The sequence below is a fragment of the Cryptomeria japonica genome, chromosome 5 (assembly GCF_030272615.1).
Source record: "Cryptomeria japonica chromosome 5, Sugi_1.0, whole genome shotgun sequence".
NCBI lineage: Eukaryota > Viridiplantae > Streptophyta > Pinopsida > Cupressales > Cupressaceae > Cryptomeria > Cryptomeria japonica.
This window is the reverse complement of record NC_081409.1, coordinates 124,343,189-124,362,843: the sequence shown is the minus strand read 5'-3', so window position 1 is coordinate 124,362,843 and position 19,655 is coordinate 124,343,189. Positions and strand designations below refer to the sequence as shown.

Genomic DNA, 19,655 nt, shown 5'->3' with positions numbered 1-19,655 from the left:
CATCTACCCCCTGATCTTGCTGATCAATGTTTCGGGAAGGCAGGGAACATGCTAAAGGAGGAACATCCAACACAGCAGATGGAGCTATCACAAGATCCAAACAAGGGCTATGTTCATGTTCCAAGCCACGTTGTTCTTGTCTAGGAGCTAGGATAAGTGCTTTAGAAAATTCATTAGATAAATGGTTATCAATATCAACAAGTTCATATTCACTATCAGAAGCAAGAGGAGTAACATGTTCATCATGAATAACATTTTCATCTATATCATCATCAAGATTTATAAAAATAGGATCTTTAACTCGCACAGGATCAAGACCATCATGTATCTTATGTTTAAGAGATTTAGGCTCAATTTCTGGCTGAGGAGAAAATGGAATAATGCTTGTTGAAGGTGTTTTTGGAGATTGCAAAGTTTGAGAAGCAGCTGCTTGAGCCCTAAGACGACGCTTTCGTCGGCATTCACGTGCAGAACGATTTCGTCTAGTCTTAGTAGGAAGTGGAGAAGATTGAGGAGGAGGAATGTTCTCATCCTTATCACTTGGGTGTTTAGGTTGTGGTCTCTTAGGCTGGATAATAGGAGAAGAAGAAGGTCTCTTCTCTCTATAAAAAGAAGGAGGAGGAACTGCTCCATATAAAGGAGGAATTTTTGGTTTAGGAAGAAGACCAAGTCCATCATGACGAGGATGTATAGGTCTACTTTTAGAAGATTTATTCAGCATAGACATAGTTACATCCATAGGGATGGGTTGGGAATCTTCTTGAGGAAAGACATTAGTTTTATCTTTCAAAGGAAGAACTTCCTTCTCAAGAACGATAGGAATATCAAGTTTGGGTGTTCTAGGTTCACTTAAAGATAGGATCATATCTATTTTCCACTTTTGATAAGATTTGAAAAGATGATCACTTCGCGGAGGAAGAGATTGGAATTGTTTAGGCCAAAAATAATCAATAGGAACGCTAGAAGTTCTTTCAGCTGGTTTAAAGAGACTATGATTGACAGTAACAACTTCACCATTATGGGGAAATTTTAAACACTTATGAATAGGAGAAGCAATAGCTTTCATGGAAGATAGCCAAGGATAGCCAAGCTTCACACGAAATTGTTCGGATGAAGGAATAATAGCAAAGTTCACATCAAGGGATTTGTTATGGACCTCAATAGGTAATGTAATAGAACCAATTGCAGGAGAAGAAAATGCATCAAATAATTTCACAACCACATTTGTTTTGTCATAGATCACTTGATTCAATTGCAAAGTAAAAAGAAATTCCTCAGTAATAACATTAACCATGCACGAAGGATCAATAAGCACTCCACAACAAGGTGTATTCTTGACTTTTGCAACTATGTATAAAGGACCATCAGGTGCCCTAATGGTTTCACTAGAATCAAATGTGATGGAAGGTTCTTTAGGGTTTTCTTGCTGCTCTACAAAGTTAATCACATTCGGAGTCATAGACACAAGACCATCAGATGAGAGAGAGGAATCATTAGCCTCAATCGCATTAGAGGTATGAGAAGGTAATGGATCAGTAAAAATCTGAAGATTTTGGTTAGGAGGAGCTACAGATGTATTGCCTTTATCATTCACTCCAGACACAGAAATAGTATTATTATCAATCAAATCTTGAATTTTACCCTTTAAAGAAAAACATTTTTCAGTATCATGCCCAGGCTGACGATGGAATTGACAAAAAGATTTGTTATCAAAATAAGGTGAAGTAATCTTTGCAGGATCGATTTGCCTTATAGGAGGAAGAGTAAGCACATTTTGTTCCAATAACTTATTCATAATACTATGCAATGATTCATTCAAAGGAGTATACTTTCTTTCTTTCTTGAAAAATTTAGAAATAGGAGGCACACTTGATGCTGCATTCACATTGTTGTTGATGATGTTTTCATTGAATTTGATGGAATCTCTGTTCGGTTTAAACTTCCCAAATGGTTGTTGACTGCTATCACCCTTATCACTCAGAGCCATAGGATGTGATTGTTCCATTTGACTCACAGTCAGGTGATAATTGTGAAGAGTTGCACACAACTGTTGGAAATAAGTAAACTCAGAAAACAGAAGTTTGTCTCGAATATCTTTTTGTAAATTAGAAATAAAGATTCTTTGAATATCATTGTCAGGCACTGGAAAAGAAATTTGAGCATACAAATGCTTATATCTACCAATGAAATCAGTCACTTTTTCTTTAACACCTTGTTTACAATGCATTAAATCAATCAAAGTAACTTTAGGACTTATATTGTTTTGAAATTGTTGAATGAAAGCATTTGCAAGTTGTTCAAAAGAAGTAATAGAATAAGAAGGCAACGAGCAATACCATTGTAGGGCTTTGTCTCTTAATGTTCTAGTAAACAGTTTCGCAAGCAACCTTTGGTCATAAGCAAAATCAGTACATATTGTTTGAAAAGTCTTAACATGTGTTAGAGGATCACCTTTACCATTATAAAGCTCCAAATGCAGGATTTCAACATGTTTAGGGGGAATAGCTCGAACAATGTCAAGAGAAAGTGGGCTCGCAACATCAAATGTGGGCACACTAAACTTAGATTGATTCATAGAGGCAATTTGTTGCTGTAAAGAAGAGACAATTTGTGCAAGATTATTAATGGTTGCTTCAGTCGAAGAATTCATATTAGATGTGTTAGATTGAGATGGAGGTGTTATGTTATTGAAAGAAGGTAAAGAGTAAGGTGGTGGGACTCTATGATAGTTAGTCATAGGAGATGATTGGACAGGAGGAACACTACAAGGAGGAATGGAATGGTTAAATGAATTGCCCCCTTGCGTCATGTTCATTTGTGAAGATGTAATAGGAACACTCATTGAAGGGATGAATGAAGAAGTTGGATTGAATGAAGGAATAGGGTTAATTGAAGAAGAAGGATTGCCCCCATGACTGGTGATCATAGGAGGAATGTCTTGTATAGAAGTAGCCATTATGTTTGATGTAAAGGTAGGTATGCTAGCAATAGGAGTTGTCAAAGGAATAGAATGATTAACTTGTGTGGGAGGTTGTGTATAACCTAAAGTTTCGGCACAACTCTTCATAGGCATCACATTCGAATCCACAATATGTGCAATACCACACAAAATATCAATTCCATTCTTATCACTTTGAAGCATATGTTTTAGACCCTCAATTAAAGGAAGAGCTTGACTATCGGGGTACTCTTGAGACATCCATTGTCGAAAATCGTCAAATTGGTTATCCAATTTTGCAAGTTGTTCTACAAAAACCTCATGGAGAGCTTCTTCATCATTAGGAGGATTAGAGGAATTACCCATGTCCTCGTTAAAAAGGCTATTCAAATTAGGTTCCATCTCCTCGGTAATTAAACCTCGAAAAGACTTAATTCTACGGCTTCGTCTAACGGGAATAGTGTAAGTAGGGCTTATTGTTGTAAAACTCATGCACTAGAAAGAGAGAGAAGATTTTGAATTTTAGAGGTAGCAAATTTCAGTAAAATCAGCCAATCTTCTAGATTTAAGCTGTTAAATGCGATCACGACAATCTCCCGAAATTTCAGAAAAAATGTCAGGGACCGTGGCGGTCGGAGTGCACACGGTCCCGACAACTTTTTTCGAAATTTGCAGGGATGAAAGTTATGATGATTTTAAAGCTAATCTGAAAAAATTGAGTGATTTTACGATCTGTAGATAGGCCAAATTAAAGTTGCAATCTCAAAATTGAACCCTACCAAGATTGTGGAAAAATGCAAAATTTTGAATTTTGAAAAAGAGAGGGAAACTGAAATTTTGAATTTTATGATTTTAGAGGGAATGCCAAAAGCAATGCAAGTTTTGAATTTTAAAGGTTGACTCAATTTCACGCAAAATTCAATTTTGAAAGCGGAAATTAAAGTTGTTGTAATTAAGCACTTAATTTCAAAAGTCACAAATTGCAAGAATTTGAATAAAGCACTGAAATTTCGAATGAATGCACACACACTTTTCAGATTTAGGACAGTAAGAACACAATTTTGACACAAAATTTCAATTTCAACAATTTTTGAATGATTAGGAGCCTTAAACCAAGCAATCACAAGACCAACTTTGACTGTAATTTTGAAAGTGTTAGAATTGATAAAATCAGCCAAAATTCTGGATTTTAGCAAGAAAATATAGCAAGATCTAGCTCCCAAAATTTCAGAAAAAATGTCGGGGACGATGGCGCTCGGAGTGCACACGGTCCTTGCAACTTTTTTCCAAATTTTCAGGGATGAAAGATATTGTGATTTTATTGCGGAATCCAAAGTTATAGCTGATTTGGAGATTGTTTGATCAGTGAAATTGTCAGACAAAGGTTGAATCAAGAGGGTTTCAAAAATTAGGGTTTTGACACTTAACCACTTAATTTTCAAAATTAAAGCACAAATATGAATTGATAATTTGTAATAGAAAGGTAGATCTGAAACAAGCATTAACAATTAAATATTTCACAAGTTCAATTACCAAAAAGAAAATTTTAGGGTTTTTATGCGATCAACCTCTAAAATTTGCAAAAGATCAAACATGGAAATGTAATCAAGGAATCAAATTTTCAGATCTAACCATGAATAATCAGAAAGGATGTTCACGTCAGGTTCACCAAAATGTAAAGCGGAAAATCGATCGAACCCTAGTTGCTCTCCCCTCTTCCAACTCCAAGGAGAGAGAAGGGAGGTTGCTAGGGTTGATGGTTTTCACTTAGGGAGACTTTACATTCAAAAGAGGGGTTGAAACCCACAAGATCCAATCCCACACAATGCCAGATTGGATGCTAAATGCGTTTCAAGGGTTATGACAGCAAGGCTACCCTCTTTTGTAAAGAATGTTGATAGAAGAATTAAGCTAGGCATGCATAGAAAGTGAGAAAGATTCGCTTATAAACTGAGATAGGGATATAGGATGAAGTTGCGGACCTGGAATTAGCAGTAAAATGTCGATACGACGCTGTCATGCAAATTTGAGCAAAAGTTGATTTGACGATGGCGCCCGGCGTGCACACGGTCCTCCGAAAAATCCGCGAAACGAAGGGGGATCTATTCATCTCTGCACAAGGATTCCAGATCTTCAATTTCAGCCGCGTACCTGCAACCTACACATAGAAAAGTGAAGACGATTGGGGGGTTAGGGATTAGGGGTTTGCCTTTAGGTCAAACCCCGGTTTTGGAATTAACCAAGTAATGAGAAATGCTGTAAATGTAAATGTCTGTAATGTAAAACAAGTACTAATACCTTGTTGTAAGGATGTTTGTATCCTTATGTGCGAAGGTATAGATGTTGTTGTTTGTTGTATGTTGTAGTAGTATGTAGTAAGTGATCTCCTCTTCAATGGTTGAATCCTTGTCTTGAATGCAACACTTAGCCTTGAATGGAGACTTGGAAGGAATGCTTGAATGCTCGAATGCTTGAGTATCGTTCCCACGCCTTTTCCGTCTTCTTTCATCTTACCAAATGAGAGAGGAAAATGTAGTTTATATACTTGTCAATTAGGGCTGATAGACTGATTTTCCCGACCTTAGGCCGACCAGGAAATGATAATTTCTAATTTGCAAACAAAAGGACCCGAAGCCCCATAGGAGACCGGGCCCAAAATAGGGCCAGGGACCAGGGTGCCCTGGTCCTGAAGGACCAGGGCGCTGGGCGCGCTGGTCCCACCTCTCGGGACAACAGGGTGCAAAGGAGGTTCAGGCCAGGGTGCTTGAAAAAAATAGTTTTTGGTGTCGTAAACAGGTTTCGGGGTCTCCATTCAGGTTCCGTGTTGCGTCGCCATCGTGAAGACCGAAATGCAGTCGAAATTGCAAGTGTTGCAATTTTAGGACGCTACACTATGGGGCACACGTGTGGAGCCGAGGATGATGTGTCAACGCCACCGGATGCACCGTACCATCAAGAGTAGGCTGAGCTATTGACGCAACCTGAGAAACCAAAAGGCTTCTCAAAGAGTGAATATCCGATATGGTCTGTGAAGCTACCTCACAAATGATATTAGGATGCTGCACTGCAGGTGGGGGATCAATAAGAGGAGGGGAGACATATGGGCCCTGGTCTACTCTGATTGCCCCAGGTCTATTTTGGGGCATACCTAAACCTACACCCTGGAAAGGCTGGATGTCAAAGTAGTTCACATGTTTGCGTAAAACAAACTCAGCATACAATTTTTTTATGAAATAGAAGGGGATATCAAGATTGTTGTTGGGTGATTTGTTGAAAACCATCCACCAACTATCCCAAAAGTTTTTCACAATCCCATCATTTGTTCACCATTTAATAGAAAGTTTTATTTTTTTGGATCTATGGGTTGACCAGTGCGGGGATTGACAAACAATGAGGTGATTTTGGCTTTGGATATCTCAAGATCCTTGATATCCTTCTACGACAAGCCATTTGCATATTTTTCCCTCAGAATGTCACCACAAAAGGGCGGCATTGTGCTCCTCAGTCATGGTTTCCATACTCTTTATGATCAACATGAGAGGATCAAACATTGGGTTTAGACGAGGGATCCTATGATATACTTCTACAATCCCCCTCAATTCATTCAAATTTTGTGCAATCAAGTCCTGAATTGAGGGGGGGTTTGGCAAATGAGGGTTTGGTTGTTGCAGTTGTGGTTGGTCAGTGTTTTCATTGTTATCCCCCATTTTTAACCTAATTGAATGTAAACAATTAAATTTAGTTAACAAATTTAAACAATTAGGTATTTGATTTAAAAAAACCTAGTTTTCGTGAAAAAAAACATATTTTCAATGAAAAATCAAATAAACATTAACAAAAAATACAAAAAATAAATGAAAATGATTGAAATCGATAAAATTCTTACCTTTCAATCTATTTTTTTAGCAATTTTTTGCCAAAACACCAGATATTAGGTGCACCGGATATCGGATTTTGATAAAATCGCATAGCCCGTGAGTTAAAAATGACTCACGGGCTGTCACCATCGAAATATATTTGTCTCAGAAAATCGGATATTCGATTTTTATACTTAAATTATTTTAAAATGACATATATAATATAATAATATATTATATACTATATATTATTATATTATATAATAAGTATTGTATTATATTATAAAATATAATTATATATTATATATATTATAATATATTATATAATATAATATAATATTATATATTATATAATACGTATTATATAAGATATAATATAATATAATATTATATATTATAATACAAATAAATATAATGTATATATATTTTAATAATATATTATTATATTATATAATACGTATTGTATTATATTATAAAATATAATTATATATTATATAATATATATACGTAAATTGTATTATATAATATATATAATATAATATAATATATATAATATAATACGTAAATTATATAATATATAATATATAATATATTATATAATACGTTATATATATTATAATATATAATATAATATAATATTATATATTATATAATACGTATTATATATAATACATATTATATAATATATAATATAATATTATATTATATATTATAATAGATATAATATAATATATATATATATATATATATATATAATATAATATAATAATATATTATATAATATATAATTATATTTTATAATATAATACAATATGTATTATATAATATAATAATATATTATATAATATATTATTATATTATATTATATTGTTATATTATATTATAATATATTATTATATTATAATATAATATAATAATATAATATAATATTATATTATAATATAATATAATAATATAATATATTATTATATTATATTATAATATAATATAATAATATAATATAATATAATAATATATTATATAATATATTATTATATTATATAATACATATTGTATTATATTATAAAATATAATTATATATTATATAATATATAATATAATATAATATTATATTATATAATACGTATTATATAATATATAATATTATATTATATTATATATTATATAATATATATAATATAATATAATATATATATTATAATATAATATATATAATATAATACGTAAATTATATAATATATTATTATATTATATTATAATATAATAATATATTATATAATACGTATTATATAATATATTATTATATTATAATATAATATATATAATATAATATATTATTATATTATAATATAATATATATAATATAATATATTATTATATTATATTATATAATATAATAATATATTATATATTATATAATATGTAATATATAATATATTTTTTAAATTAAAATTACAAATAAAAATAGGATATCCGATTTGCATAGGTAATTAATTACCAGGCCAAGGTGTACTGACACCCAGGCCAAGCAAAAAGTCAACACGGATTTTCGTGTTTTTAGGCGAGTGAAGAAGGTTATTTTTTTCACATCGCCACTTTTTGGCCCCCCTTGATCCTGCACTAACCCTCATCATATATTCATCAAAGAATATCCAGTAACATCTGGTTACATGCAGGCTCACATGCCTAGTTACAAACTACATTCCATATTACAACTCATCAAGATCTCCAAGAGATATCCAAATCATAAATTATGAATCTATATCATCATACTACTTCGATATCCCCTAAATGATCACATACAACAATATATATACCATCCAGAACACATTTGTGTCAACCACAAAAGATCACATTCTCCAAAATAGGAAAATGAAACGTGTAAAATAGATTAGCCCCAAAATGCGAAGATCTCCTTTGCTAAGGATGCAAATGAAGAGTATACCACCAAGAAAGGTCAGCCAAGGGTCCAAGAACATCGAGTAAGGCGCCAAATAGATCCGCAAGCCAAGAAATCTCTCCACATGAGAAAAAATCTCCAACTAGCCGTTAAGCTCAAAAACTACTTCGGGAACCAAGAACAACCGATCCGGAAGCAATAAATCACCGGAAAAGAATCCAAATGAACTACAAATATGGAACAGGAAATAAGAACACATTTGGAAGCCAAGAATTTGATCCACAACAAAAAATAAACAACTACTGGAGAATGTCGGAAGAAACACATAAACTGCAACACAAAACAAGAATCAACTAAAAAGTAAAACATATTTTTGGTTGATGCAAGATTGCTCATCGACTGGGGATGCTCCTGCATCAATATGGTACACATATGCATCGACTTATCCTCATATTTAAGTTGTTAATATAAAATTTTAAAAGTAATTTTTACAAATTTAACTTAATTATTTAATTTAATTCCCCTTTTCCAATGCTAATTAGTTAATGACAAAATTTGCAAAATAAGCTAATGGCCAATTAATTGTTCACATTGAATAAGGGAACATTACATACTTGATATGTTGGCTCAAAGTAGTGTAAAATAAAGAGTAAAAGTGTTGGCATGCACTTTTTATCCTTATAATATTAAGAGGACAATTCTTTGGTGTATGTGAGCTTCTGGATTTGACTATGTGTGCCCTTTTCTTATCAATGTTTCGAATCATACTCTATGATTCATCATCATGATAGTGAGCTAGAGAAGAGAATACAAATTTATAGGGTTTTTTATGCATAATCAAGTGTCTCTTTGCAATGATGAAAAGCACATATCCATGCCTTTCTCTTACATTTTAGCCAATTTTGATTGAAGTGTCTATTATGAAAAAAATATCCACAAGTGACATATTTGTGTGTCAAATTTTACATATGACCTTGGGTGATCCCACAATAGTGGACCGTTATGCTTTTTGGTACATCCTGATTTTTATTCAAACCACACATGTTTTAGAAAATATAATGATTTAAGCCTTGAGAGGTCCCATTTGAAGTAATTAATTGAAGAGAGTTAGATCAAAGCCTCTTAGGTCAAACTCTATAGTCTCCTTTGCACCTATCAAAATGTTGACCAAAAACCACTTCTACATTAGCTTTTGGAGGGTCAAATGAATTCATTAAGAAGTTTTGTTTTGTAAGTATGTAGTCCTTATTATAAGCTTTCCAAAAATTATAATTATTAATATATTTATTTTAAATTTCTTATGAATCTAGGTTTTTTATTGAACATTAAGGACTGTGTTTCACACACGTGGAAACATTGAAAAATAGAGAATTTTTTTTGTAAAATAAATCTTTTCAGTAGGTACTTATATCCTCATTTCAACATAAAAAGTTAATCAAAATGCATACAAAAAAGTTATGAATCACAAAATACACCTTTGTCCAAATTATAATTACTCTGACTTCAAAAATTAACAAAAAAAAAAAATGTAACAAAAAATTATGAAAAAATATCCATTCACTAGATATTGACGTGACAAATCTGTATTTTGAAAATTATAATTTTATTCTTGCTATAAAAATGTTATGTACATATTAAATTTCACTTCTAAAAAATGTTGATTACTATAAATATTAAGTTATTATAAGTTACATAAAATTATGGATAATTTATTTCTAATTAAATAAAATTTTTAGTATCTCAATACATCAAAAATTAATATTGAAGGTATTATGAAATTAATAAGAGAATTATTTTTTACCATGAAATAAGTACATAATACACTTGAAATAAATTCACTTGATGGCTTTGGAGGTTCTTATATACCACATTCCAGAAAAACATTGTTAGTGTGCAAAATACAACATATATGACGATATATATCATAAGCATGAAAAATTCAATATGCATTCTACAACAACACATAGTGCATGCATGATTTATCTTAACATAAAAGGGTTTTTCCATTTCAAAAAACCATATACTAGATTTGGTAAATGTTGATTTCAGTGTCAAGTTTGGTAATAAAGTGCAACCCAATATTACAGAATCACCCCCTTACCTCAACTTTTCCTCATCACCTATCATTTATAAGAATTGATTGTAATCCCTCAATCACCCATTTTCACCCAAGTCTAAATCTATGGGTGTAAAATTGACCCAAGTCATTCCCCCACACATGAAAATAAAACTCAAATTCAAATTCTAAATTTGTCACCCCTTCCAACTAGCCATTGTAAGTTGACCTAGCACGCACATTTATGTGTGTTATGTTGTGGCATTTAAGCATATTCCATAATCATTTTAAATCATAATGGATTATACTATGAAAGAGAGTAGCTAACATTCATACAAGAGCATTCATGGAAAATCAAATTCACATCAACTTCTTATATCATCATTCTATGCACACTGCATGTTTTCTTATTGTCCTCAATCCTTGTTCATCATCATTACATTGGCCTACCTAGGTGCTTGAACAAAGGATAATCAAAATCCTTATCTACTAAGCTCCCTAAAGGTTTCTATAGACATTATTCTTTTGTAGAGACAAGTGTAGCAAGTAGAGGCAAACCTTTTGCTAATCATCATCTTTCACCAATTCAAATCCCATGAGTTAGGTTCATTTCTACAAATGTGTGGTTCATTTATGTAGGAATGGACTTACACTATAGCATAGTACAATCCATTTATAGAATATTTATTTTGGTAACATTTTAAAATGCACGTGCGACCCCAACCATTTTTACTTTTAGATCGATCAAGCTCTTCTTAAATATTTTTTCACTTTGAATCATTAATTTGTCCCTTCTAGAAAATATTATAATGACAACTTAAGAGTCACCTTCAACCTCTAACATCTTACATCCTAACACTTAAATTATTATCAATTCTTCCAATAATACAAATATTCAACTTCATTTTTTTACTTTTTGATCTAGAAAGACAAAACCATCTTTAACAAACATGCTATTCTCATCCTGCAAAATGGACCCTTCCACTTGCTAAACCTAGATTGCCCCTTGCTTGCCCACCAGAATTTAATTAAAGATAACCATCTTATGAGGATTCCACGCCCTATTCCTACAATCACTTTTCCCTTTTATTAGTTTTTTAACATAAGAAGAAAAAAAAGATTATTAATATCTACTCTCTTATGTCTAAATAGTGAACATTTTTTCATAATTAATTTATTTGTATTTTAATCCCTTTTTTTTTCCTTTTTTTTTCTTTTTTTCCACATTTCATTATACCACTTACCTTCACCAAATAAAATAATCCCATAGTAAACATTCTATTTTAAGGCTCCAATTAATACATCATATGACCAATGACCAATGTATACAAAATGTTAATACAATTATGTTGTAATCAAACTATAATTTTAATTTAAATATTTAATTAGATGGAAAAACATATATTAAATTATTATATTAGATATATTATTATATTTAAATAAATGTACGATTGAGAAAGAAGAACACTAAGGACAATATGAGGCGCTCTATGGAATAAAGGTGTGTATGAGTAAATAAATCTTGTTAATTTAGGGTCCACTTCTATTCAGTAGAGGAAATAATTTTTGAAATAGCATGTCATAATTTTTTCATTTCATAGATTAGAATCAACGATTCTAAATAACAAGCACCTGATTTGGACGTCACATGAAAATATAGCCCAAGACTATTGTCTACAAAGTCCAATTATGAACTTACAATTGTGAATAGTGTATATTGAAATGTAATCATATTGTAAACTCATTTATTAGATCCCTAATTATGGGTAATGTTTGTCTTTCCACTATGACAGCCATTTCTGAAGAGGATTATCAATAGTAATTCAAACCCATTTAAGCATTTAGAATTATCTCAAGCATTTTAGTTCTGAAATATCATGCCAAGCATATTTTCACAATGATCATAATATCAACCTTGGTATAATCCAATTCAAACTGGTATACCTATATTTTAAAAAATATATGTAAAATATGCACCCATTTGCTCTTTTTCTTAAACAAATCTCATAAAAAATAAAATTAAAAATGTCTTCCAAACAATTAGCAAAATAATAAAAATAAAAATAAATTATTTTTATTCAGATCTTAAAAAATACACAGAATGCATTTACATCAGACTTGGTGTTTGTTTTTCAAAACCTGTTACCATTGTATAATTATGCCTATCAGCATAAAGAATCATGTTACTCAAGTCTAGCAAGAAAACGCCCCTTTTTTTTCCTCCAAGTTTGAAGAGAAATCTTAAAAAATGAAGTCTGCGAATTTTGGAGAATACACTTAGCAATCTCCATATAATATTTGCTGTCAATAGTTTTTTAGATCAGTAAGTAGAGATATTTTTGATGGTTCGCCTCCTACTTCCTCAAACAAAACTAACAAGTTCCCAGTAGGCTGCAGCAATGATCGAGGGATGTGGTACCTGAACCCATGTACAGCAATGATTTTAGTACAATAAAACAATTGGAATAAACGTCATGTCTATGCTAAGAATTAGAGGCGAAGAGGTAGGCGAGCAGCCAACAGACATATAGGAAAGTCAAGAAAAGTTCATATAGGAAAGTCAAGAAAAACCATTTGAGATTTCTTACAATGTTTGAGAAGGTTGTCCACAATTTGTTGCACACTTCTTCAAGTTCCAACTCCCTCGATAATCACATGTTGAACAATCTCCAAGAGGAACCAAGAAAATAATCCAATAACGTCCGACGCTTTCTCCATTAATCCAAATTTGGCCCTTTCCCATACTCCTTAGGTCTAGAGAAATAGGTCCATCTCCCTCCGGGGCATCTATTGTTGTCTGCAGGACGCAAGATATCATCAAAAAGATATTAGATGCCAAGCAGTTGCCAACATTTGTGTAAAATCCCACTATCAATATACTCTTGTCATAGAACCATCCATATATATATCTCCCCATTTATAAGTTAAATGTGGTTTTATAATATTTCTTTTTTATTATTTTTTTCAGATGATGGATGATGTAGCATAATCTGAAATGTTGATGATAAAAAGTATCACACAGTTTTGAGCTAGAAGTATAAAACTAACATTATGGACTGTAGAAGTTACACAAGAAAAAATATATGTTTGTGAAATATTTACAGACACAAAGATAACATAATTAGATAAATATCAGTTAGCAAAAGAAGAGGAGACAAACTGTACAATTTTAAACAGAACTAAATACAACTTCATAGATTACAATGCTTGCAATGCAATACGTTGATATTCAAATTCACATTTTCATGTGCCTCTGTACCAACATGAAACTCTTGTGAACATGTGACACAATTCACAAGATGGCTGTCATAATTGAAAAGCTGGTTCTTCATATGATCTTCAATGAATTCAAATCAAAGTTGAAAGAGAAAGAAAAACTATAAATAAAATCTTAAACTATTAGGCAGAGTCACAAAAATATGCGTAGACACCTAAAATTGTCCAGCTTAATTAAATAAATATTTTATTTATTTAATTATTTTATCTTAAGTTTTCTATTAATTAAATAAATTTTTATTTATTTAACTAATTCATTTATCTTTTTCTAGTCTTTCCCTATTTAAATAAATATTTTTATTTATTTAAATTCTTTTCCTTAAATTAAATAAATATTTATTTAATTGGTACCACTTCTTGTATTAATTGAATAAATCTTTATTTATTTAATTATTCATTATCTTTTTTACTCTATGACACATGTTATTTATTTCTTAATTTTCTGTAATGTCCCCTTCTCAGGCGTAATGTTTCAGTTGGCCGATGGCCTATTTCGGAGACCCGTAGGCTACTCAATGGGTGAAATTAGGGTTTCCAATTTTGAAGTTTGTTGTTGCTCATGAATTAGAGCTTGGATCGCGGATTCTTTTTGGGTTTTCAAAGGGCTTCGCAGTGGTATGTCCGGCTTTGCGTTCCGAGCACTTTTTAGAATTTACTATTTTTAGTAAATTCTATTTCTGGCAGTGGTCCTGATTATTTCGACACAGTTGGTTCTCTTCTTCAGTTGGTTCAGTTGGCTTTGTCACTTTTGGCCTTGGGATGTTTTGGAGAGATAAGTTCATTTCATTTAAATAATGTTATGTTTTAATGTTATATTTTAAAGTTGACCCCTTGGCCTAGCTTCATCACTTCAAGTTGTTTTAAAAGGTGGTCTTCAAGGGTGGACGCATCATGGAAGGGATTTAATATTTCCTAAGGTCTAAAATCTTGCTTATGAAAAGGGGTGCCAACTTTATGAAGAGAAGTGAATTAAAATAAAGGTTAATTAAGCTTTTAAAAGTGGTGCCATCTCTTGGAGGAAAATTCAAATGTGAAATTAGGGCGCACTTTCTAGAAGCCTCTAGAGATCCCTTGTTAAGCTTATAAATGGAGGCCTCTTCCCTTCATTTGGCATCTTATGTCTATTGTAATGTTACTCTGCCGGAATGGTATTGGGGTTGCTTCGAGGAATGAATGCCTCCTAGCCTTGGCATTGCTTCTTGCTTGAAAGATAGCAACTCGTGGTGATTTAGTGTAGTTGTGAGAGTTTGTAGTGGGGATTGCATTGTAGCTTGAGTTGTGCTTGAAGTTCAGTTATTTGCATTTCATTTCATTTTCAGGAGTCGCGGTTAGCAGGGCAGATTTGTAGTTTCACTCATATATTTCAAAATAAAAACATATTCATTCTAGGTATTGCATATTTCCTCTTGTTTTGGCTGGGCGCTCCTTTGTGCAAATTTGCAGATTCTAATATGAATTGTTTTATTTTATAGAGAAGAATCGCCATTCTTGCTTGGCGTCATTGCTAGGAATTGCCTTGGGGTTCGTGATAAATAATTTGTTGGGTTAATGTTTGATTTCTTGGTATTGGTTGGGTCGCCTCCTTCATAGGAAGCCATTGCTTTTGGTTTTGGGTCATTCGGACTAGTATTGAGAGAGTAATGAGCATTTTAGTGATTCCATGTGTTGCTGATTAAGCGTTTCATGTGCAGGTCTGTCATAAATCAGAATATTAAGATTGATCCTTGAGTAGAATTTCTTGGACTTATCATTTTTGTTAAGCCCGGGAGATCCTTCTATATTGTTACAGCATTGTATAGTCTTAATCCTATGATCTTGGCAAGCATTTACTATCATATTGTAAGCTGAATAGTAGTACTGGCAGCATTTCTTATCATTTTCATTTCATGCTTGTTATTTACATTTAATTCCATTTCTAAGTTCTTAGCATCTCCGCCATATGGTAGCTCCATTCCCACCCTGGGTTTGAAAGCACATGCTTGGTGTCGAGTTTTCCTTTCAGCAGTTGTAATTGTAAAGATCCTCTAACCATATGTTAGTCCATCTTGGGCACATTCTTGGTTAGAGTTACTTTCAGAATGTTTTAAGACCTTCTGACCATATGCTCACGCCTTGCCCAACCTAGGATCTTGGTGTACATTCTTGGTTAGAGTTGTTTTCCGTATCGTTTTGGTTTAAGTGCTAACCCTAACGGATGTGTGTTGCATTACTCTTTGTAATTGAAAAATTGAAAAAAATTGGTCTGGGATATTTCATTTTCCTTAACCTACCCCTTCATTATTTTATTATTTTTCCTAACTACATCTTTTTACCTCTTAATCTTATCCTCCTATTTCTAAGTTGTCTTCTATATAAGAGGATACTCTCATCATTATCAACCCTAATCAACAATCTAACACTTTATGTGATCAATCAACCTTCTTGAGATCAAACAACTTCACAACCACAATCCATTCTTTGTTAAGCTCTCTCGCGTATACAAAATCTGAAAGCAAATATATCAAACAAGATCAATGGAGATATGAGACAACGTAGATCAAAACTTATTTGGCATGTGAATGGTATCATTGTTTCAATTTGTTAATTTGCATGTTCTTAGGTTTCTTCATTTGTGTATGGTGAATGTTTTATTGTAGAACTACGATTGTTTGTGGTTGGATCTTTATGGTTTTACAATAGTTTAACATTCAATGTATAAACTAAGACAGCAAAATAACATAACATTAGTTAACGTGAAGATAGTAGACAAAAATCATAGATAAACACAACAAGACGATATTTTATTTTGTATATCAATTCACACACAGCATGAAAGTCTGGAGTTACACAATTGTAAGGCTTGATTATCAAAGGAGTCTATTTTTCCTCTCCACAAAACTATCTTTTTAAATGAATATTACATAGATATTTATAGCATTCATTATGAGCAAAAGAGTGCCAATAATTTAAAATTATGAAACATGCTATGAATCTCCATGACTGAGCTTCAATTTGATAGGTCTCTTTTGGATCACATTGGATGAATCCAAGCAACCCAATTACCTTGTACTACATTTTCCCTCCACCAATAGTGCAACAGAGAGCATATGTTAGTCATCTGTTAGTCTTGTCAATATCTTTGAGGTGCCATAGCATTAAATCTTATATGAAATTCTTTTCTGAAGTGGGTTTTGACTACTAGCTGATATATATAATTTCAACCAATATTGCAGCATTCCCAACCTGTGAAGTGAACTTCAAATTGCTACGCACATTGTGGATCTTAGACATGATCAATGGGTCTGCTACATCAGAAATTTACTTTGTATTTGCCGATTCTTATCAAAATAGGGACCCACTTAATCTATCATGTCATCACTACACATTCATAATTTTGTCTTTCATACTTACTCTCATAAATGCTTCGTCAATTGAAAGATCTCTATCTTTATTTACTCCTTGCTCTCTTTAAGTGTTTGAGTGATTTTTCCTTAATTCCCTTTCAAATCTGCATAAACTCTTCTTACAATTCTGTCATTGATTCTACTTACAAATCTGCCAATGATCCTTCTTACAAATCTGCCTTGAACTCCTTTGATGATCTTCTTTGTATCTTCCCATTTTACAGGTCTGCCTGTGTAAAAATGATATATACTTTTTATTCCTCACACTTCTTTTAATCACTTCTCAAATGCCTTTTATATTTTCAATAATTCTATGAATGGAGACATCTTTGGCAAAGGGAAATAACTCTTTCTAAACAACACATCACTTCTTACACATACCTTTTGATTTTGATTTTGTCTTTATAAATCTCTTTGAATCTTCTTTAGATCTGCTGTTATGTCTTCTTCACACAAGATTGCTGGTTTATACATTTAAATCTCCTTCAAGTATCTGCTTATAAATCTTCTTCAGATCTGCTCCAATATGCTTGAAAGCATGCTCTAATATGCTGCTCTAATCTTTCTCTTAGATCTCATAGTGTTGTTTTTTCAAAACAATCATGACTCTTCCTCATGTGTTTGTATGATGGTCTTCACATAACACAATTATTTACCCTTCTAAAATCTGCTTGCAATTAGAAAGATAACACTTTTTAGATTTTTTTTAATCTTTTTCTGCTCATCTCTTTTTATACCTTCCATATATCTTCTTTTCACATGAAAGGATGCATCTTTTAGAAGATATGTCCTTTTTGTTAAAACTAATTCTCAAATCTTTTCTTCATTCTAATCAAGTGCTGCCTTTTTATTTCATTTGATATTTCAATTAGAAACTTGCCTTCTTTATGTCCCACACATCTCCTACTAATACATGGTTGGAGGCTTTATTAAAAGACATATCTTATAAAGATGTGCCTCATCGTAACCTCAATTTGTCCTTGTTATGGATGCACCAAATTAAGGGGTCTACACAATTTAAATCATTTTATTGTTTAATATTCTTTAATCTCCAATTTTATATGCTGCCACCGTAATTAAATATAAACTTAATAATTAGATGTTTCTTTATTATAAATAGATGTCTACATAATAATTAGATTCTTCTTTTTATAAATATATCTTTTGCCTATCTTTTGCCTTATAGAGGAGTTGCTGGTCTTAAAATTACATTGTGGCACCACATACTTAGATATCTTCTTTGACATAAATGACAAACTTCTAATAATCTCGTCCATACACCAATGATAGTGTACTTACACAATGAAAGCCTTTTTGATATGACTTTGACATCAATACCAACTAATCCAACGATCTCCCTCTTTATCATTGATGACAACATAATTCTCTCTTTCTCTAATTCTTCTCCTTTCTATCATCCAAATAAGATCATGCTTATTAAAAAAAACTTTTAGTGTTTGTCAAAATTATTTAATTTTGGCACCCCTACTTGTTGGGGTAACAATTCCTAGTCTATTACTTGGAATTAGAGGCTAATATATGCATTGGAAAGCTCACATCACGAACTTATCAATTTGGGTTACGATATAGGCTACCCGTCATGTTGCTGAATTCAAAGGCCTGAAAAATGCAAAATGCAGAAAAGAAAAAGAAAGAAGATTTCCACAAATCTTCGTAAATTTGCCCAAGACTACCACTTGAAAAATATGAGATGTATTTTTGAATCAGTCAAATAACCATTACAATTACAAGTTCACATACATACACATTTATGCATGTTTTTTAATTTTATTGAATTTCAAAGCCAACCTATACACAGAATGAAATTCCCTTAATTTTTTTTGGCTCTGATTCTGTATGGAATTCACTTTTATGGGATCTTAGGAGGAAAAAAAAACATTGAGATAGGTGTTTGATACCAAAATAAATTACCTTATACCACGTCAAATGCTGATCAGAAATTGATGGATTCCAGTTCACAGTACGTGATCCATTTTTAGTAAAGATATTTTGCTTTTCTCCCACTAAACCAATCTGCAGAATTCCACATTAAAAATAGGATTCAAATTCAAATCCAAAGAAAAATATTATCCCATTACATCTAAATGTAGTTGCCAAACTATGGCAAATATGGAATATCAAATTAATGTTATAGGGAAACATATTTACATGTTTGTGCTTTTGTTGTATTATCTTTGCACCATTTGCTAACGAAATCAAAATAAAACTAAATCTTATAACTGGA

General features: G+C 31.9%; 1 protein-coding gene across 1 annotated transcript in view; it reads right to left on the bottom strand.

Moving 5' to 3' along the window:
- Positions 1 to 12,803: 12,803 nt before the first annotated feature.
- LOC131068387 (beta-galactosidase 1) overlaps positions 12,804 to 19,655 on the bottom strand; it is a 212,798-nt gene continuing 205,946 nt past the window's right edge. Inside the window, exons 16-18 of the mRNA XM_058003566.2 lie at positions 19,343 to 19,444; positions 13,340 to 13,548; positions 12,804 to 13,170 (exon numbers count right to left, since the gene is read on the bottom strand). Coding sequence (XP_057859549.2) covers positions 13,056 to 13,170; positions 13,340 to 13,548; positions 19,343 to 19,444 — 426 coding nt within the window. The 3' untranslated portion in view covers positions 12,804 to 13,055. The remainder of the gene's footprint in view (positions 13,171 to 13,339; positions 13,549 to 19,342; positions 19,445 to 19,655) is intronic.